General features: G+C 44.1%; 1 protein-coding gene across 2 annotated transcripts in view; it reads left to right on the forward strand.

The window, feature by feature from the left end:
• The window catches only part of ITPK1 (inositol-tetrakisphosphate 1-kinase), a 461734-nt gene that overhangs the window by 426926 nt on the left and 12211 nt on the right, over positions 1-22597 (forward strand). For both annotated transcript variants that reach the window (XM_088539707.1, XM_088539706.1), the window contains 2 exons: positions 18487-18585; positions 19663-19703. In XM_088539707.1, coding sequence (XP_088395833.1) covers positions 18487-18585; positions 19663-19703 — 140 coding nt within the window. The remainder of the gene's footprint in view (positions 1-18486; positions 18586-19662; positions 19704-22597) is intronic.

Here is a 22597-nt window from a genome sequence, read left to right on the forward strand (position 1 = left end):
TGCAAGGACTAGGTGTTAGCCTGGTACACTGAAGCGCAACATACGTAGCTTGCTAATGTCCCACAGGAAGCTTAGAGAAGAAGTGTCCTTCTCTCCCAGTCTTATGATATAAACACAAGGTCATCTGGTTGCCTGGGTTGCTCTAAGAGTCTCTCCTAAAGATTCAGTGTAACTCATTGCAGGCAAAGGCAGAGCTTTTCTGAGGCAAACTTTCACTGTGTTAATGAAATTCTTCATTACACTGGGCAGACCCTTTCTTTCCCCTCCCCAGCATGGTAGCTTCATTGGGCAAAGCATTTGATCTGTGAAATGCAGAACTTCTTGAGGCAGCTGAAGAGGAGGACAGTAGAGGCACATATGAATCAGGAGCAGCATGCTGATGGTGAATGAGAACAGCAATGTGTGCTTTCTTCTGGTGCATATGAAAGTAGTAGGTGGTAAGCTTAAAAAAAAAAGCTTTTGTTATCTCATGACGCATAAATAGGGAAACTCAGTGCCCTAGAATCTTATGAATGCCGATTTGTGTGGATTCAGAAAGAAACTAGATTGGTGACAGAAAAATCTATCATGAATAGATAAACCCTTCTAAAGAAGTTTCTAAATGGAGGAGTGTTAGCAGCTGCGAGAGGGTATGATTTGGTCAATGTCACTGAAACCTTTGTGTGGTTTTTATGTTCTTCCCTAGACATCTGCCACTAGCCATTGTCTCATTTTCACCTTTGATGATCACACATTGTCCTGATACTGAAAAAAAAACACAATAAACAGAGCAACAACAACAAAAAAACAGCCCTGACAATGTCCTTGGCAAAGGTGAAGGAGGAGGGGTTCAGGAAAAGAAAAACAGAGAGAAACCAAGTGAATTCTAGGAGACAGTTTCCATGGGAGAGCATGAACAAGTTCCCCATTACCACAGACTACGCAGTTGAGTTTCCTTCCTCTGGAACATTGCAAGGTCAGCTCACATGGAATGTAATGTGAGGGCCTCACCCTGAAGAGCAACCCCTTGTCTTGATACCCACTTAGTTGGACCTTTGGTCATTCCAAGGACACCCCTCTTCTGTGACAGGCTGGCATAAACCTAAGGAAAACCACAAACCGACAAACTGCTTCAGCTGTTAGTGGGTTTTGTGTGTCCACGTCCCAGGACCTTTCATCAGTCCAATTGGTTGTACTGTACTCAGAAGGATATTAAAGCCCAACACAAGTTGAGATGTTTCTAGTTTTCTCTGAAATTACCTGGCCTGAAATGTGTGTAAAGTTATTTTTAAAATGTTGGTGCCTCCAGGCTATACCTGCTGGCTGCAGGGGGAGGTTGGAGAGGCTTTTAGATGAGGACGCTGCCTTGTGCTGACCAGGGGCTTCCAAACAGCCCTTGGGCTGCGCGCTCAGGACCTGAAGCAGCAAGTGGTCTGAAATTTGGCTGACTGCAGTTTAACCCTGGATTTTGGCAGCTTTGTATAATGCAGAGCATAATGACAAGACTTGTGCTGCAGAGCATAGGCACTGTTGAAAGTGGCTGCAAAAATTGAAGTAAAATGGAATTAAAATCCTTTTGCCTTTTTTTGAGAAAAGCTGAAATGAGTACAGTGCTGTGTGGAAGCGATTATGGTTTGCAATAAATAAAAATCCTTTAAAAATATTAGCTAGTTCTTAGAAAAATGCAGTATTAAATGTGGGTTTGGAGGCTTCTGTGGGATTTTCTACTTAGTAGAATAAACAAAGTGGAGAATAAAGCATTGTAACTTCCTTCATACCTATATCAATTGCAAGTGAAAAAAAAGATAATTGCCCGGTTGGTGATGATGTGTTTGGAACATTTTATTTTTCACCCTGCTGTCTCAGCATCTATCCCACTGAGCCTTTCATACAGAAAATTAATTTCTTACTCTTGTCTGAAGGATACGTGCAAAATACATGTAGAGGAAGAGCTGTAAAAGTACACCTATACTACCAAAAACAAAAAGAGTGGCTGGCTGGCTGACATAGATGTTATTTATAAAATTACTGCCTATAAAATCTGCCTATTACTGAGGCAGATTTAAGACTAGGTATTGATGACAAGGCATTCACTTCTGTAACAGACCTTAGATTTTGCCAAAAGAAACAACTGCTATTTCCTGGTATACAGTATCCTGCAGTTCTAAAAGCAAATTAAAGTCAACATCGAGCTGGGCCTTGCTGGGCGAGGATCTGAGCGGAATGCAAGGGGAAGCGCAGAGGAGCTGCGATGTCGCAAGGCGCTGACGTCTCCCGCGTGCGCCCCGAGCGCAGCTCCCGATCGTTATCGGCCTGGCTGAGGCACCTTCAGCTCCTACAAGCTGTGGTAATGTCATCCCTCTGAGGAGATCATTCTGGGTTTGCCTTTTATGGTGGTGAGGTCGGATCCGTGTGGGAAGTGGCCTACCTTTCCTGCCCTTTGCAGCACGGTTTAATCTGAAGATGCAGAGACCAGCCCCCTGGCTCTTGCAGGGTTGTACTTGCCTTGGTTTCCTCACTGCGGATAATCTGCATGCTAATTGCTCTCCTGTCACGGGTAATTAATGACTGTGTGAGAAGTGTGAGTGCCACAGGTGCCCTGGCCTCCCGGTGTGTTGGTAGGTAGTGGTCCATGTTTCCTTCTTCAGCCCTTCACCGCAGGCAGAAAGAAAATGTGGGTGGTTGAGAAAGGCTTGTTGGGAAGGAGGAGGTGTTTGTGGTTCCCCCATCAGGGAGGGGTAGGGCAAATACTTGCCTTTGATTAGTCTGTGTGATTGACAAGCCTGTCTTTATACTCAAATAGGACTAGAGAGGGAAATTGGAGACTTTAAATGTAAGAGGGTCCATTTAATTGTCTGATGCTGCCCCACAGGTCCTGTAATGGCTCTATTAGAAGCGCTATGAACTAAGTCATGTCCTTGATCTCTTATTTAGAAAGTATAACAGTGTGAAGCGTATTAAACTTCATCTCTTCCCTGTTGCAATGATGTGTTCCTACCTGGAAGCTTGGGCTGTAGCTCTCTGTTGGTTCAAGTACACAGGACCACATCTTTCCTAGCATGAGAGGGGTCTGTAAAATAAAGTAGCAGCAGTGGCATTTTTTTTTCTTTTATTGTTGTTGTTGGTGTGTGATTTTCTTTGCTGATACTATAGGTCAGTGTCATTTTACTCCAAAGCAATTTCAAAAGCTGCAATAGCCTAAATATAAGGAATATTGCAGTCGTGTCTTTTTGCAGTGTTACCAAACATGCAATCATCTTTTTTTTCCACAAAAACCTTGGCGTCTTCCCTGCTTCCCCTTTTAGCGAAGCACCAGATCTCCCGACAGCTTCCTGCCTTTGTGCTCTCCTATATGCTGCACAGACAATTCCTGTGTAACCTAAAGTGGCTATTATTAAATGCTTGACAGAGAAGCTTGAAATGTTGACATTACATGCCTGAAGACTGAAAAATACTGGCACCTGCTGTGATTCTGCAGTCCTGAACACTGATTTTTCCCCAGCTTTCTCAGCTCAAGAGCACAGTCCATTTCCCATGGCTGGAGCCGAGAAGAGCCCAGGGCCTTTCCTCCTGGAGTTGTGTGCAGGGTTGCCCAACGACACGCATGTTATCATGCCGTGAGCTCACGCCTGTCCTGAAATTGCACTTCGCCTGTGACTCCTGCTGTATGTTGGAAGCCAACTATTCCCCTTACTCTGGAGCGAATGCCCCGCTCTGTAGCGGGAAGCATGTTGCATTTTGGCACAGTGTGAATGAGTTTCTTGAGTTGCCAGCACAGGTCGTGAGTGTCGAGCTACAGCGTTTCAGCGTTGCCGGCTGTGCGGGAACGTGACTAATACCCAGCCTGACTGGAGTGCAACAAACATCGGTGTCACCTGGGTTGTGTCGCTGTAGGGTGCTAACGTGGCCTTGTTTGGGATATGTACAATTCCTGTCCTAGAGCTGCTCTATCCTTGCTAAGTTTAGTCAGCAGCCCTGAAAAGTAGCAGGATCTTCTGCACAGAGTCTTGGAGAGAAGCTGCCGATGGCAGGTGTTGAAGAGTGTTCCCATGAGGCAGAAGGTTCATTTGTTCCTGCTTTTTAGCATAATACTGACCTCTACATCACCCTCTCTGCTCCGGCTTAGTATCTTCCAGTGCTCTCTTCTCTGGCAATGTGAAGGGATGGAAATCACCCAGGAGGACTGTGTGTGCTCTGCTTTGCTGCTCAACACGTGGCACTGGGCTTTCTGCTAACGAATGGCGCCAGTGCTGGCCTCGGGGAAGAGGAAGAAAAGTTAAAATGTTCCTGTCAGGACAAATCTGTGGTCTTGGGAGTCTTATATTGCATAACCTCATCTTCCCCCAGTGTGAATTAAAGTTGGTAAGAGCAGCCTCCCTGCCCCAGAGAGCCGATGTGTTTGTACAGTGCATGTCGTGCTTGTTTCTGAAGTGCTCTGAGTGCCAAAAAAAGCACATGTCTAGTGATAGCAGATCCGGTCAAAATGATACGAGAAACAGGAAGGTAAAGCCAAGCAAATGCACGTAGATCTGACCTAAATCTTGCAGTAGTGAGTGTTTGTTTTGCATCTTTGCAGATCTTAAAAGTGTTTAGGTTCACATTCTGTATCCTTAATGTGTAACTAAAATGCTTGTGCCGTATATGCTGGTCATAGTTTTAGGAACTTCTCCACTGTACATTTTGCTTGAGTATTTGTTTCTTTTTTTTTTGATAACTAAATGCCTCAGCAAACATAATTTAGCTGTTGCACTGTGAGTGGCTCCCAGGAACTGGTATGTTCTTAGTCCAGATTAAAATATGGAATCAGATCCAAAACCTTAGGATTTCCAACCTTGTTGACACAGTGTCTGTTTGCAAGTCCATTTGCAAAACTGCTTTTGTTTCAGTTTCACTGTAAAATGGAGTAATGATGATTGTCCCTTTTGTAAAAAACAGGTGGAAAATACAGATGGGACATGAAAGGTTGGCAGAACTGCTATATTTTGATCCTCAGCCTGGTGCTAAAACTCTTTGCTACCTTGCTCAGTTGAGTTAGAGTCTACTTCAGCTTCCTGGCACTAAAATGATAGTTCCATTGGATAGCCCAATGCTGGAAGAATCTTGACTATATGTGGAGCTTCTTCCATTCAAAAAAGCATGTATAAATGATATGTATGTCAGTGACAGGAGCCTGGATTTTCTACAAAGATTTTTCATGTGTATTTTAGCTAGTTAAAAAATTTAGTCTTAGTCTTTACTCTGCTTTTAAAGGAATTGCTACAAATGCAAGCTAGTTCCTTTTATAGGAAACCAATATAGGAAACTGATTAGTAACGTTTTGGAACGAAAGAGGTGACCACATGTCTCAGAAATCCACTAATTACTCTTGAAGTAACTCAGCTTTCCCAGAACTACACACGTGTTCCTCATTTTGGAAGGGTTATCGCTCTGAATGCTTTATGTCGCCCCAACTTTGTTACAGAATTCTCAGTCTGTCAAAGCGAAAATGGCTATCCAGATTCCTCAAGCCTGGGAGAAGGTCATTAAATAGATCAGGGAAGGAGGAAATAGCATGTCTACTAAATCAAAGATGCTTTATACAAACCATGATGGGTCATGCTGAGAACAGTCTAGCTTGTTGAGCTTAGCCATGTTTCTCTCCCTGGAAATTTGCCAAGAATTTAGCTCTTTTCCATAACTTTCTGCTCCACCTACACATCAGCATTCAACCTCTACAACTAACATGGTACAAATCCGCTACTCTTCTGACTAGAGAGTCTTTAATGCTTATTCGATTCCAACATAATTAAGAATAGATTTTAGTTACCTTCTTTAGTACCTTTTCAATTCCTTTGTGCAGGATATGTCTTACGCAGAGCATCGCAGTTCAGCACTCCTTTGCAGCCTGGTCACCCACCAAAATGGGGGTGGGAAGATGGCCAACAGGTGCAAATGAAATACTGGAAGTCTTTGCTTCACCAAAAAAAAAAAAAAAAGTGAGTTTCCTGAGGATATAGGCTGTTTTTCTTTAGATTAAGATCTGAGAAAAACTGGGAACTGGCCCTGAGCAGAAGCTGAACTAAGCAACAGAGTCCATCTGTGTGGCTGAAGACATCTTCTAGAGGGTCCATCTGCAAGTTGCTGCCGTGTGTCCTGTCAAAGGCTGTCGTCTAGGTGAAAACTGTCTTATTTCGTTGTAAACTCCTAGGCCTTCCAGTGCTCTTTCTTTGTACTGATTAGCTAGTGGGAATGGATTAGCTAATGGTGTGCGTCCCCTGTCCTGCTTGGCAGACTCAGTACCTTTAGGGAATTATAGAGAGTTTTCTGGGAGCTGGACAGGGTTCCTACGTGTGATCCGACACTTCATTGTGGTTATGGTGCTGCTGCTTAGCTTTCTTTCATCCCTTTCTGATATTTGAGGCTTCTTCCACTTGAGATATTACTTTTAGTTGCTCATAGTAGGAAAATTGCAGGAATTCCTTCAGCACAAGCCAGAAGTCAAGGTCACATTAGGACCTTGGCCTTTATAGAAGAGGAATTGTGAGCAAGATGCATCGTGACAGTAAGATACAGAACAAGAGTAAGCAGCAAGTGCAGTTGTTGAACTCTTCTTGGGTGATCTAAGCACCTAATTCCCAATCCAAACAATCTATTTCCTCTTAACTTTAGCAGAAATTATATGAAGTAACAGGAAATAAGTAAACTTACTGTATTTGAGCCTTTTTCAGAGATATTTCACTGGAAATGTTAACATACCTATGACTAACGTCATTGCAACTTACATCTTGTTGGAAAGATTAAAGAGGAGATACATGAAAAGAGTCCAGCCATCCAGGAAAAAAAAAAAAAAAGATTCTATAAGCTTGAGTTCTGGCAATGGGGGTTTGAAGGAGAACCTGGGTTTAGAAATGTTGCAGAAGTTTATCCTTGAGAAAGCTTTTGAAAAGATGCCAGCATAGGTGGGTAGGAGAAGGACTACAAGGTCTCCAGTCATAAGAGCAGGTAGCACTTTGAAGTGGCAGCATACGAGGACTATGGGGAGGAGGGAAGGAATGGGACCATCCCCTGGAAGAACAACCAAGACTGTTTGAAAAGACCTCGGGCCAGTCAGTTGAAAGATTCCAAGGATGATGGGCCTAGAGAAAGAGTGTTCTGCTGCATTCATAGCAGTAAGAGTTGATAGAGGGGATAGCACCTAGTTTTGAATGAATTTGGTTTTATTTTGAAGGAAAACATCTTCTATGCCTCTTAAATCCTGACTATTTGGTTTTAGACATCACAAAGATAGGTATTACATCTAGCCTTAAATGGATAAGCCAATTAGAAAAAAAGAGAAAAAGAAAATTAGTATACTTTAGTACGTTTGGCCCTCCTGTCAGCATATAGGAACTACTTGCTGAGGCTGTTACAGCTCCTCCAGTGTAACGCAGTACAAAGAGATACAGAGAAAAATGATTCTTGTCCCTGCATGAGTCAGTACCAATCGGTTATGCAAGAGCGGGAGGTGTAATCTGGGTTAATGTATTACAAAGAAGAGATTCAATAAGCAGCAGCAAGCTTGTGCTGAGGAGCACAAAATGAATCCAGACACACCTACAGTCAGATGGAACAGGGTGATATTTTCATTTGCTTTTAGACAAGTCAAGTTATACCACTGGGATTATTTGGGAGCTAATCTTTGCTGAAGTGGTGAAGATGATTCAGGAGGCCCTTTGGCCTGGCCTAGCATTCCTAAATGTAAAGTGAGCAAATCAACAACAAACACTTGGTCATTTAAGTGCTTTACTTCAGAGCGTATTTGCATGTGGATATCTCCTGTTCTCTGGCTGGAATGCTGCTTTGACAGGAGATGGTGGCAGGTTCATGAATTAAGGGTCCGTGTATTATCTAAGTCAGAAAATAGCGTGTGTGTTTTTGTCTAGGGACAATGCACAGGTCAGCATTGCTTGGTGCCAGACAGAAACACTCATTTCAGGAGAACAAGAAGATTTTTTGACTGACTGCAATAACGACTCACATGATGGCAGTAACGATCTACAAAGGGCAGTTCCTTGCACCTGACTTTATCTGGCTGAAAGTTAGAAGGCTGTTCAGTACCAGGTTTCTAGGTTGCTCTGCAATCATTGGGCAAAGATAGGTACGTCCAAGAGTGATTAATCTTAAACCATTAAACATCTAGCATAAGTCACTGTCCAAAGGTGCATGTCTCCATTGACTGTGCAAGGTGCACAGACAGCTGGTGTAGACAAAGTGGCTGAAGCTAGCAGAGAACTTCCTCTTCTGTCATGGTGATCCTTCTGGGACACAGCTGCTGGAAGATGTTTGTGCTCAGCAGGCTGCTGTCACTGTGTCCTTGGCTGCCGGTGGTGCCGTAAGTGTGGAGAAGGCAGCCAGGGACTGCCTGACTTGGCATCCCTTCCCCTACCTTTTCGTTGCCATCTCCCTCTCGCCCAGCTGTTGTTGGAAGAGATGAAATGTTAGGCTTGCTGCTTCCAGGCAGTGAAATTTTCCAGTGTAGACTCTTCCGAAAAGCAAGGTATCAGACTGGGACACAGCAGTAGACTCAACTGTAGAGAATGTGTGAGTTGTCTTTGCTTTGGCCACCTAGTATTAGTTGGCCAAGTGGGAAGAGCAGGTGTATACAGCAAGAGTAAAATGATTATTGGCTGATAAGCTAGATAGGATTATTCAAAGAATCTATTTAGTAACAGCTATTAACCTCGCTTGGGGAAATTTTTCACTTGGCATATGTCCATTTGCAGAACACATAAATAGAAGTGGAATTTTGTGCTCCATCCATATGAGTTTAGTTTTGGAGCTATCATTTGGTTTTATTTTGTTTTCAAAATATGTCTTACACCTTGGTTTGCTTTAATTTATCCTGGATTTGATGCAACAGGCTTGTTTTTCAGAGGGAGTTTTCGAATGACCCGTATTTCCACTGCTGTCCCAGCACAGCGCTGCTTTGTTTGGGATTGAGTGTCAGATTGCCCTGGTGTGATCCTCTGCAAGAGGAAAGAATCAGGAGGCAAATACCTGCAAACAGCTAGCAGGGACAGCACAGAAGAATTGTTATCAAATGTAAAGAGTAGGTCTCCAATTAATTCTGCCAAAACTAGCACTTCCTGCAGGAGAAGGGAGACCATAGTAAGATTTCTCTATGTGGAATGACCTGGGCGGTGTCTGCCAAGTACTTTCCCCAGGGAATACGGGATTTCTTGCTGCTGTTAGCCCTGACACAGCCAACACAAACTGGAGAGCCGGGCATGAGAGCTGGGCACTGGCGATGGTGCCCAACACCCAGCCTCAGGCACAAGCAGTGCCACGGGTACGCAGTGAGCCACTTGCTCTGGGATATTGTTGTCTGTGTACAGAGCTCGCACACATGCCCCTTCTAGTCACACAGCACTGCCTTTTCTTCCTGGTGACACCAGGATCCTGGTGCTCCGCAGTGTTTCCTCCCTGCCGTCCTTCCGCTCTTTGGAAATGGTGTCAGCTCACTAAAAACACGTGGCTTCTGGGTATGTTCTGTTATAGACCCAGTCCGTACGGTTTGTTACAGATCCAGTGCGGGTGCTGGTCCTTGCCCCCAGCAGGTTGTGGTAGGGGTTGCACAGAGCGTTTTGATCCCATGGGGCCCCATGCAGGAACAGGGCACACTGCAATATCCGCCCAGAATGGCCTGCAGTTTTCATGAAAAAAGTACAGAGCTAAGGAGTTTTTAGGGGAAGAGTAAAACTCTCCGGTTTAGCAGCCCAGTGTAAACAAAAGTGGTGTGGGAGCATTCCCTTGTTACAGTTGTACTGCTTTTGACATAAAAAACCATACCCCAGCAAAGCTTTCCCACGTAGGCATGTCTTTGCTTTTGTCTTGAATGTCTTGATTTTTTTTAATTCCTGGCTTTCAGAGTGGGCCCTGCCTGCCTCACTTCAGAATCATCACCAAATTGCAGCCGTCCCTGCAGCAGAGCGGTTTGCTAAGCAGTGCAAAGACAGTGTGGGACAAGATGTTACCTTTCAGTTTCCCCCATGTTACACGTAATCTTTGGGCTGATAGTTATTTGCATATGTTGCTGAGTAAATACTTAAGTTTCTGCCTAGGTTTCTCCATCTATGTTTGAAGATATTTGTTTCAGATTAAACAGTTCTTTCCGCTGTTGCTACTGACACCACGTTCTTGTGTTTCGTTCATGACGCAGTATGAAATGCGTTGCTGTTGTGCTGTTTTTCTGGGAAGCTGCCTTACTTAAGAAAACTCAAAATGAAAACAAAAGTAACCAAGGGCCTGGAGAAACCTTATGACCTCTCCAGAAGATGGACTTATGTTCCACGCAGTTAGGGATGGACCCACGAAATGTCGAAGACTAAAGATGCTCAGCTGCAGGGTTTGCTCTCAGCCTTGCCGTGGTACAGTGTCAGTGCTGTCAGTCTCTTACAGTTTGGTGCTGCACTGCTGCATTTTATCGATCTGCATTTAACCTCTTGCAGCGTGGTGTTTGCCCACGGTTGTGTGAGCTGGTGCAGTACGGAGGTGGAGGTGGGTGCCCACGGTTGTGCTCCCGTCCGTGCGGTGGGCTGAAGCGGGAAGGGGAAGCCCCGCTGCCCCGTCCGGCTGCCGCAGGGCGCTGGCGTCAGGCTCAGGCTTAGCCTGGCCGATGCCACCAGAGCCCTGGGCCTTCGTCACTGAGGAGCCCTTCTGCCCTCGAGAAGGTTTCATCACTTTGTTCCCCCCTCCTTGTGGGCTGCTGCTTTGTCCCTGGCCTGGCAGGTGTAGATCGAAACCTCGAAGATTTACCGAAACCACGGCCTACGCCGCAGGAATAGCTTACAAAAGCTTATTAAACTGATCTGGTTAAGGGCCATTAACTCACCTAGATCAGAGCTATAAGGAGCTTGTGTTGACTCTCTGCTCTTTTGGGTGCTCTAGTGTCTGCAAACAAACTCCATCATGGACAAGAAAAAGATGCCTCTCCTGTCTCCCATCGCCCCTTGCTGTGAATATACCTAGTGGTGAGACAGGGGGTTCTGGTTGTTTTTTTGATTAGACAGCGTACTTTGTATAAGACATTGGCAGTCTGACTCTCCAGCCAACTGAGTTGCTTGCTCCAGCAAGCAACTCAGTTAAGTCACTGGAGTTACCCGAGGGTGAAATCCGTGAGGAATTCAGCCTTGGGCCTCCAAGGCTCCCCTTGGATTCGGAATATGGCTCGTACCCATGGCACACAGCAGCCCCAGTGCTAATACATTTCTTTCAAATTCCAACACTGCAACATATAGCAGCATATTTGCGCTATATTTGTGATACATTCTGGTGCTCCCTGGCCATTTTCAAGTTGAATGTGTTCATACAGGGAAGTGCAGGCCACCGTTTGTTCCTCTCATTCCCTGTCTGTCCCACCACCTTCTGACCTGGAGCTGTGTAGCTTGCAGGCAGGAATTATCTAGCTTGGAAATTGTTCTGAACTACTCTAAGTAGTTTGTAGCTCTGGGATCAGGCAGAGGAAGCATGAAATAAAATACATCAAACTACTTTTGCCTTTTTTTCTGAGGAAGTACATGCAGTTAGGCACTAGTTTTTGGTCCTGATACTTGGTTGGCACTCTGCGTACTAAAGTAGGCCCCACTGAGAAGCAGAGCTCTAAACTGAGAGACCTGCTGCTTCAGAGGCCTGGATCTAAGCACTGACTCCGTATCCAACATACAGGTAAATATGCGAAACAGCAGATATAAGCTACTGTCTAAAGGCAATGAATTTAGGTATTCTGAACCCCTATTCTGACCCTTTTGTTTGTATTTTAATATAGCACACTAAAGAAGCAGATTTAGTATTGCCTTTCTTCTGGAGAACTGTTTGAGGTTTCACTTATATCATTTCTTTCAATTCCAGTGCAGTAAATGGGACATTATTGGGGTGAATGCAGAGAAAAGCTCCTTTGAGCTTGCAAAATAATCCCTTTCATTTCTTCCTTGATGAAGAAAATTATTTATTCTTCTTATAATGCTCTATCTATAAACTGGAAAGATTCCAACCTGTAAAATGTTTCCCCAAACTTTGGTACAACTTTGTTGTATCCAAGAATCATTCCTACAGTTTCAACGGAAACATTTCTAGCAGCTTTTGTCCAGTCTTCTTCTCTACATGAGACAATTTTACCTAAGATCGTTTTTTAAACAGAGTCTAAAAAGCAACTAAAAGTTTGTTTCTTTTTTCTGTAGAGAACCCACCCACTTTCACAGTATGTCAGAATGTCTCCCTAGGGCTCTTTGCTTGTGATGCCCCTAAGGACCAGGAAGACTTAATAGAGGAGGATGAAGTAGAATTTGTTAGTATTCTGCTCTATGGATATACTTGATAAACCCGAAAGACTGCAGGAAATAGGGTCTAACTAACACTGCCAAAATGCTGTTTTTCGGACACCTAGCATCATGTGTTGTGAGCATTTAGGGGCAGGAGGGAGGAGGCACGCTTGTCCCATAGAGCTGCCAGCCTCTTGCGCTTGCAAGGTGGTGGGTCACCCTTCTCATCCTCGGAAAAACTGGGTTATTTGGTGACTAACTGCATCCCCCAGCCTTTCCCTGGTCCGGCTCCTGAGGGAGATAGATAATCTCTGCTCTCTGCACTGTTCCGTTCCCGGGGCCCTGCTCTGTGAGGCTGTGTGAGCGCCCGCGTCTCCTGCTCCAACTCGAGGCATGTCTGGAGCCGTCCGGGCTGACTCCGCAGAGCCACGAGCCCAGGCGCAGCGGGAGGCTGGATGTGCCCGTGCAAAACCAGCCTCTTCACAAGGACGTGCCAAAGGGATGAGGGGAATTCCTTTCTTGGGAAGCAGAAGGGAGCACTCTGTTTACCAAGGTAAAAAGGCCTAAGATGAAAGTCTACATCTACAGGGTAGGGGAGGATAGGAGGATAGACCACAGTTTTATAAAATTGTTATCCCTGGATAATTGTAAAGCTCAGCAAGGGAAGTGGAGGGAAGAACCTCTAGCAGATTGGGTTCACTTTGACATTCTCCTTTATTTCTTCTTTAGTTTCTATCATCTCTAATCTGAGCTGAATTTGTCATGTTCAGAACAATAACTGCCACCCATTGCACCAAAATGGCAGGTTCCTGAGAGCTTTTCTAGTTTCTTATTTATATTCAATTGGGAGATTTTCTCACTCACTGCACAGATGTTTTAAAACAATCGGTTTATTAGGAATAGTCTGTTGCTTTTGCAGATGCTCCTTTTAATATGGATACTCAAATGCACGCAGCCTCACATTTAAAGCCATGTTAAGGTTGGATGCCCTCAAAGTTAAGTAAGCTCTGCCCTCTTGTGTCTTTGGAATTTGCTACCAAATGCATACCAGAAACTGCTGCTTAATCATAAGAAGTGGGTTATTTTCCCTCCACAGACTTTAAGATTAAGAGGCAAACACATAGGTGTTCAGGCATGGGTTAATTTTTAAGTTTCAGTATCAACGTGTGTTTGTACAAAATCTGTTCTGCCAGTATTCCACACATGTATACATTTCTTAGGGGAATAGAAAGCAGCTTGAGAATATTTTTAATGCAGTTCAGAAGTGCTAGAATAAGTTTGACCGAAAACTCTACGAATGTGTATTTTTATGCAGCTTCAACTGAAAAATAAAGAACTAGAGAAAGCAGCAAGGACACGTTCTTCCAAATTACAGAGCCTGGGGCTGCTGTAACTCTACGTCGTGGGTTGCCGTCGTTTGGCTGACTCCTTGACTGGGCAACTTTTGACCAGAGCAGAAGTGACAGTCCGAAGCTTTGATAAGTTCACAATGATTACAGAGATTCTGAAAGGCAAAAAAAATTGTGTAGTGATTTCAATTAAGATACCTTCAAGATAAAGTTCAGCTGTATGCTAAAAAAAGAATCTGCCAACTTCTGTATTTGGTTAGTTGTTCTTTGGGTTGAAAGTGAACTTAGGAGGCAGGAGTGAGCTGGAAGTTCAGATTTCCTTCCCTTACTGTATTAGGAAACAAAAGTTGTTGCACTGTCTGTGCAGCCTCTTCGTCTGCACGGAGCAGAGGGCAGCAGTGCGGACTGCGGAAGCTGCAGTGAAGCAAAGTTTACTGAAAAACTCCGTTTGTTTTTAAAGAGGCTTAGGGGGTTTCAAATCACAGAGCCAACTATTCTATTAGCGAGGGGCTTTTCTCAACAACGTAGGAAGTTTAGAGTTTGATATGATCTGCCCTAAATCTTTCCTGATTGCTTAAGACTTAACATTTGCTCTGTGAGCCTTTGATGGTGGCTGACCTGAGCCAGTCCTGATTTTGACGTGGATGTTTTTATGCTTATCTTACTGGGTCTTTACAGCAGAGGCCAGCACTTTTCAGGAGCTGCTTGACCATTCTTCTTCATACAGCATTGTGCAATACAAAGGTATAATGTACCCTATTTCATCAGAAACAGTCCTGATAACTCTTCCAGCAACAGAGCGCTCCACATTTCCTATTTAAGCAAGCCCGAAGCACTAAGATTTCCCAAACTTCCAGAAGTCAGAAAACCTTTCCCCCAACCAACACTTAGTCTGCATTTTTCTTCCATCTTCACATCCTGTTGCTTCTGTCGCTATCACTGAATTTCATCCAGAATGGCTGGTGCTCCTTGGCACCAAAACCCTGGGTGTGAATACTCCTTTCACCTCCCCTTTGCTGTTCACCTGTGTTCTTCATCCTGTAGTCTGGTCTTCACCACGTTTTTCTACCTTCATAGTAATGTTGTTGCTCCATGGGAATGGGGCAGCTCTTTGAGAAAGCTAACCCCAGAGCAAAGCAAGCCAGACCTGTCTGCCCCAAAACTGCATGGAGGGAGACGACTGCTGCCCGTCGTTCCAGCTGTTACCCCTGAGCTTCCCTCTCATCTTCAGAGATCTGTTCCCCTGGGTCTGGAGTGGACATGGTCCCAGCTGTGACCTCCATTGAAAAAAGGGTGGAGGAACAGAGCGTAGGTAGCAACAGAAGGGCAGAAATGGCAGTTAAAAAAATGGGAGGGAATAATAGAGAGGAAATGGGAATGAGAGAGGGAGAGAATGAATGTAAGAAGGAAGGAGAAAAGGGTCTCACTTTTGGAGCAGAAAATCTTGACAAAAACAGCAGAATTTGAAGAAAATATAGAAAGTAGACACTGCAAAGTGTGTGCCAAGGCAATAGAAAATAAAGACAAAGATGGGAAGGAACAGAGGAAAGCAGCAAGAGCATTTTGACCCTAAAATTAATGCTATGTTGTTTCTAACAACAAAAACACTGAAGATACTTTTGATGCTTGTCTGAAGTGAGTATTGAACCCTCTCCTAGTCTGAATAGTCTTTCCTTGTGGCTGTTAAGCTGACACTTCTGGTTTTGATGTGGCCCACCTGGAATTCTGGCCTTGTTTTCAAAGGCAGCTATGGATAGCCTATTAGGAACTTTAAAAAGAAAGAAATATCACTGTCAGCCTTATTCTGAATAAAAATAGGGCTTACAAATGCTGTCTCTATCTTACATCCCAGCATTCCTTCGATATACAGAGAGGTCTGTCCTGCTGATACCTTTGGTTCAATAAAGATTGGAGGAATATAAAGTTAATCATTATTATGTTTATCCTGGCTTACATTTTCTTGAGTTAGCCGTGCAGATTTGTAACAGACAAAAAAGACTGGATTGCCAATTCCTCTGTAGTCAGTACGTCAAAACTTTCAAAAATTTGGCTAATTTTTTATTAAAAAGTACATGGAAAGTGTACTCTTTGTAGTAAGAAAATAGGAACTTGTTAAAAGGTCCATTTTTGATGGCTTTCCTTAGAGTTCGCTTCAGTTGTGATCTGTAGGTAATTTGCGAGGGCAGAGCTCAGAACAGGTAGAGCCATTCTGTTAGCAAGCAAAGATGTGCTCAGGTATGGTCAGAGCTGGCATAGTTTTCTTCCTAGTGAGAGATCAACTGTCCTCTCCCACTCCCTTTTCAGCAAATGGTCTGGTTTCTTTTTAAAATCTTCCTATGCTTGTAGGTAAAATGGAAAAGCCCCCAAAACTGCAGAGCGAAAAGGTATGAGGACTTCAAAAGTCAAAACCAGATTTCTTCAAACACAGCAATCAGAAATATTTCCTCTGTAAAGCAGGTTTGCTAACTCAATATGTACCTGGTAGGAGGGAGGAAGGAGGAAGTGTCTAAATCGTGCTTTCAGATCCCAAGTGCAGAGTGGAGAAACTGCATTTGCAGAATCTCCTGAGAACTAAGGGCACTTGTGTGTAGGCAAAGTTGGAAGGTAAGATAGAAGATTTTGAAGCAGAGCTCTCAGCCGAGTCCCAGTGGTATAAGAGTGGCAATGCCTCCTCCCTGTGTGACATCTGGATTGCATTTTCTGTGCGCTGACACACGCAAGCAGCAGCTTCTCTTAGTGGTGCACGTGTAATGTGGCTCTTCGGGAGGCACTCGGGCATTGTGGCCTTGACCTGCAGTTCTCACGCTGCTTTTATAGAAGTATTTAGTCCTCACTAGGTCTCTGTAATGCAAATAAGAACTTGTTTTTATATCTGAGGGTTAGACTGTAGCGTCAATACAAAGAGTCGGTGGTGTTTCTTGTGGTGCTTTTGAGAGGTGGTTTCCAGTGGTGACCGGTTGCTACCGGCCTGAGAAGGAATAGTGACGGGAGCAACCAAAGTCTGAGTGGCGCCCGGTGATGCCCTGCTGAGGCGGCTCACCGGGGCAGGAGGCGAGGGCAGTGCTAAATGCACCTCTGCGTGTTCGGTTATACTGGTGGCTTACATGTTGCAATTTGCTGCTGGTGAAGAGCAGCATAGACAGTGACCCTCAACTGCTGAATTAGGTCATGCTGGACCTCTGTGCTGAGACAGTGAGGTATGCTGAGCCCGCTTCCCTTCTGATAAGAGGAGCTTAGTGATGGGAAATCTTCAGGGTGTGTTTGCAAATCTCAGAAGAAAGAAAGGATCCTCCCTGGCAGATGGAGAGCTTCCTTAGACTCACAGCTACCTTTAGAAATGCAGTGTGTGCAATTACCTACTCAGAGCAGGAGCTTTCTAGCTGCAGGCCATACTGAGATCTTGGCCTGGATGAGGGTTAGTTTGTCCTCAGGTCTGGCCGTGAGTGAAAAGTTTGGTTTAGAGACATTAGTGAGCTAGAGTTGCCCTCCTAAAGGAGAAAAGGCCATTGCTGTATAGTCGAACACAGCAGGAGTACTTTGAGATGCTATGAATCTCTTCTCATAATTTTTGTTGATGCAGGTGGTCTTTTCTAAGTACAAAGTCAAAGAAATTACTGTTTGCCCCTTTCTTCATCTCCCCATCCAAGTGTCATATGGTTGGCAGGAGCACTGAAACCTCCCCATCTCCAATTCCTGTTTGCATGGGAAAGAGCTGAGGGAAGTGAGGTGGAACCATATGTCCTCCTGCATTTGCACTCTGAAGACAAAGTTATTTGTGAGCCTTGAGCATAAGGGTGGGAGAGCTGCCAAGCCAAAGTTGTTCCCAAGTATCTGTAAACTAAATCTGATTCCTTAAATTAATCCAACTAAGGAACTTTTGCTCTGGCAAAGACTTGTAAATATTACAGTACCTGTCACTTTTGGATGCTGCTTTCTGTTTTCATAGCGGTGAGCTGAAAACTTTGAAGTCTGAGATGTTTTGTTTCGCTTTTTAGAGGTTGACCTCAAAGTATCAATCTTTCTGCTCCTTTTGGTATGCGAGAAAATAGTCTTTTCTCTTTGCGGAAAACTTTTTTTAGCAGCAGCGTTGTTTAATGGCCAGAGTTCTCACACAGTGTCAGAGCATTCAAGCAGACATTGAGATACATGTACCAAGATGTGAAGAGTGTTGCCTCACTTCAGTGCCTCAGTTTTCCCTTCTCTGTGACGGAACAAGGCATAAATATATATTTGAAAGGGAAAAGCATTTGCTCTAAAGTGGCTTCTGGATGTACAGCTCTCTGTGAACATACAGATAATTGTGCTGGGGTTTTAGTTTACTCGTGACTTGAGTTTTGCACCATCTGCACAGACCAGATGACCACTGCGTTTATGGCAGATCCAAGGGATAGAGCAAGGGACATCCCATTGGATCCTGGGATGTATTATTGCATGTCTGACATCTCGGCTAAAGTAAACTCGCACTGGAATCTGCCACCTGAGGGACCTGCTCTAATGGTAGTTTGTGAGGCTGCTTATTCCAGTGGCATTTGCTAACTATACAGGTTAACTCTGCTTTTGAAAATGCCATTTAAAGGCAGAATGCTAAGAGATAAGATCCCAGTTGCTTTTTACCTCTCTGGCTAAGTCTTGAGCAGTTACACATTCATAAGTAGATTGTAGGTTTTGCCTGACTACCTGTGAAACTTGTTTTTGTATATTGTCTTTCCATTTTGAAGTGTCTGAAAATTAGACCTTTCATCTATGAAACCCAAATTCCCAGAGCTTTAATATCAAAGTAAAGTTGACTGTCTAGAAGCAGTTACTCTGGAGAGAGCTGGTAATGGTGCAGCTGAGAAGCTAAACTGCTCATCTCCATTTGAGTCCTTTTTTTTGTCTTGTAGATGAGAGAATCTGTTCACCACCCTTCATGGAGCTGACAAGTGCCTGTGGAGAAGATACCTTGCAGCTAATAGAGAAGAAGGGACTGGCGTTCCCATTCAGTATGTAAATGGCCTTTCTTTGCAGCTTCTAGCAGGTTCTGAATATTCCACACACACCCCCAGCAACGTTGTAGCCAGCGTTTTAGGACTGGATGTTTCATTGCTGATATGTACAGGATGTTATAACCTTCCTGAAGCAAATGATCTGAAGCAATCTGCTTGGAGCATGGAGCAAAATATCTCCATATCAGCTTTTCTTTAGCCTTTTATTGGTGTTCGTTACTTTAAACACCTTGCTACAGTAAACATGATTTCCTGGGAAATGCTAATAATTCTAACAAAGTTAGCCTCTTGCCCTGAACTTGTGCAACAAGTTTCTCCTGCTGGTTGCATTCATTATTTTTCTTTAGCAAATGTTTCTCTCGCTGATGGCTCCCTTTCTTCACCACCCCTGTTGTTCCCTGATCCAGGTTCCAAGCATAGTGGATAGAAATAGGAGAGTAAAAATTACCATAGGCACCAGGCTGCAAGGGCCCAGCCTCAAGCAGATGCTGTGGGCTGTTTGTCCACAGTATGGAGGAGGAAACAGAACTGCTGGTCTGTTTCTACTTTTTTCTTCTCCTTTATGGTTGCCCATGAAAAATATGTCTTGTCTTAGTTTGGACCAGCCTTTTAGGTTGCCTGCCCATCCCTAAGACCAGGGAGGTGTGGAAGCAGTTGGTTTCGGCCATGTCTCAGCTCCATTGCTCTAAGGAGGACAGTAGGACCTTGTGGTACCTGCAGCATCGCTCCAGCCTTGGGTGAAATCACAGCCTTGTGAAGGAACCCTCAGGCTTAGGCAGACCTGAGGCAGAAGGGCAATATGGTACTGAGAGGAGCTTGCCAGCTGGGCTTCACACCTCTGTCCGGTCCTAATAATGACCTGAGCTACAGGGAGGAGCTAGGAAAGTAGAGCTTGGAGTAAGCCAGGTGTTGCAGGGAATGCGGACACTGTCCAAGCAGAGTGTCAGCGTTTTCTGGTACAGACACCCCTCGGCCTGGTGAGCTCCCGGGTTTCCCACGTCAGTGGGAACAGCTGTGCAGGGGTTTCGTGCAGCCTGTTTCAGTGATGCATTGTTTTCTGTTCTCATTTTCCAGTTTGTAAAACCAGAGTGGCCCATGGAACCAACTCTCACGAGGTGAGTTAAGGAGTTTTTGCAGCATTATTCCCCCACCTCCAGTCTCCCATGGTGGTTTGGTTGCTGCTTTACAATCCTGTTGTAGGTAGAGTGAGGGTTGTATGAAAACCACTTCCTTTTCCCTCCCTCTCCCTTGAGTTTATCTGAAATGAAGTTAAATATGACTTTAACCTCTTGAAGTGGAAGTTCTCTTTCTAGAAGTTTCTGCTCCTAGTAATTCTATTTTTCTTGTTTCTACTAGTATGTAGTCTCCAGTCCTGCTGTGTCTGCAAGACATCTGCTGCTTCTGCCTCTCCTTTGGTGGGGGGGCCACACTAAGTGGTATTTGTACCCACCATGCTTCTCTTCCAAACATTTATCTGGTGCTAGTGCTAAATGTTTTTGTGCTGAGGATGAAGCAGAAGGATGAGCAGAGGCAGGCTGGCTTCTCACAGACCTCTCCTTGAGGGAAAGGGAATAGGAAATATAGACAACATTTCCAAGCATGTTCAGTTCTAATAACATGATACAGCTATAGGAAAAAGAAAAAAAAAAAAAGGGCTGCTAAAATTATCTGCTTTGCCTCATCCCAATTGCAAATAAAATGGTTGTGCCTTCCTGAGCAGAGTGCGCTTCTATGAGCTTAGCTGCATCTAAATTTAGTCAAGAGGAGCCAAGTCCTGTTTTAATTCTTTTCCATTTGTGCTTCCTGCCTCCCTGCATACCACATCTCAGTTTTAAGAATCCAGTCCTCACTGCTGTCTGTAATATTGCCTGGCTTCCTTTGGTAGCAAGGCAGTAATCCTTCCACGTTTCCCAGCTGCTCCTGAAATATGCGGTATGTTGCTGCTGGAAAATGAAGCACTGAAGTAAAATGCAAGTCTACAGGAGCAGAATGCCTACAGCTAGAATTTGGAGTGACCAACAGCTAAATTTTTGTATAGGCCTTAGCTTGGACCATTTTCCAAGCATTACACACAGTCCTGTTAATGTTTGTGGGAGTAGCCACTCAATATTATTGCTCTCATTCACCAGGACTCTTGGGACCAGGTTGCTACTGAGTATAACTGCCCAGTGCGTGGGCAGTTGGGCTTGGACTTGTGTTTCTTTGCACTTTGCAAAGAAAGATGAGTCTTTCTTTGCACTTCGTTTATGCAGCACAGGCATTCCTCAGCCTCCTGCCAGAATTCCATTTTCTGAACAAAATTTAGATTGAATACAGTTGTGGGCTGCAGTTTGTCATGGGAGTTTATGACTAGAACTAGTTTATGACAGTGACCCCCCTAGGGAAAAAAAAAAAAAAAGAAAGAAAGAAATCTTGTGTGATAATTTACACACTTTTGGAGTAGAGTAACTTTAGAGTTACTCTGTTCTCAAGGATGATTTTAAGGTGTATTTAAGGTCAGAGATGAACTATTCTGTAGCTTCAGTTTTATGGCCAGTAATGGCAAGGGAAGTACAGAATAAATATTCTGCTTACAAGACAATGTGTATGAAAGATAGAGTTTAGGACTAGAGCAACAACAACAAAAATATGTTGCCTGTTTTATTAATGACTCCTTCGGTGGCTTTGGCAAATTGTTTAATTTTCTACAGAGAGATTCCCCACTGCAGAGTTGACACTGAAACTAATCCAGCCTGACCAGAAATTTGCTTTACTTTCTAAGATTCAAAGCATTTAGACACTGGCTAACAGGGACAGCTAAAGGTACAGACACGATTTGGGGTTTGCAACCAGTGCTGACAGGATCTGCATCATTCTGTGTAAGCACAAGTTAATTAAGCTGAGGTGCTGGGGGTTTTCCTGCAAGGTCCTGCAGTTCTACGTGGCTTCTGCACTGGAGGTCACATCTGCCACCTCAGCACTTGAACCCCACTTTACCAGCACCATTTATTTTAGACTTGAACAGAGGTGATGCCTACAAGTGCTTCTTTCCTGCAGCCAGTGGGCTAGACCTTGATTGATCTTCTGGTAAAGCTGCTGTGAAACATTGCTGTCATCCATAAGCTCAGGAAGTGCATCCAGAATAACTCTTTTTCTAAATGTTGAGCAGAGAGGAATAAAAAGCAGGAGTCTGAGAAAAAAGGGCACTGTTTTTTCGGGCTGAATTCCTTAATGACGTTGTCGTTAGAAATTCCTGGTGCCAAATGTTATATTTTGCCTTCATTTTGCTCTATAATGAGGAATGCCATTTGGAAATTAAGATGTAAAATATTGTTCCCATGTTACTGCCAGACGCAGCAGGTCTGTGCTAGATGTCAAAGAGCGAGTGCACCCTGCAAGCAAATTCTTGGAGCTCCATTCATGCATGCTAAAAACCATGAGACATCACGGGGAACCAGTGCAACATAATACCAAGGGAATTACAGGGGTTATGTGCCAGTCCACGGGGTTGTCAGGGCAGAGCTTTGCAGACGAGAGGTTTCACGTGGGTCCCAGTAGCCTGGGTCCGTTTTGTAGAGAAAAGATAAACTCTCTGGGTTTCCACACTGATGAAATGGGATGATAAGTACCTGCTCATCTTATGAAGGAGTGGTTTGTGAGGATTCAGTAACAAATGTTTGCAAAGAGGACCCGAGGGATAAGAGCAAAGTGGTGTTTGCCAGTATGATATTATAAATATTATAAAGCCAACAGTCTACCCTGAAGGAGGAATAGTGGTTCATGCCACCACTGAGAGACAAATGAGGTCTGATGTTGTTGCTGTGAATCATCTTGGTGGATGACTCTGCTGGCTAGAGTAGGTTTCTTGCACAGGTTATTACCACTCACAAATTCAGTCTGTGCTGACAAACAGATAGCATCTGGTATAATGGAGACGGAGTAAGAATATCAGCTGCAGTAGACACTGAGTGCACGCATTGACTTGAACTCGGAAAATGTTAATTTACTGAGTCTTTGTGCATGCATGCAG

The sequence above is a fragment of the Tinamus guttatus genome, unplaced genomic scaffold, assembly GCF_059628265.1.
Source record: "Tinamus guttatus ecotype Peru unplaced genomic scaffold, ASM5962826v1 Tinamus_guttatus_pri_ptg000048l, whole genome shotgun sequence".
NCBI classification, from domain to species: domain Eukaryota; kingdom Metazoa; phylum Chordata; class Aves; order Tinamiformes; family Tinamidae; genus Tinamus; species Tinamus guttatus.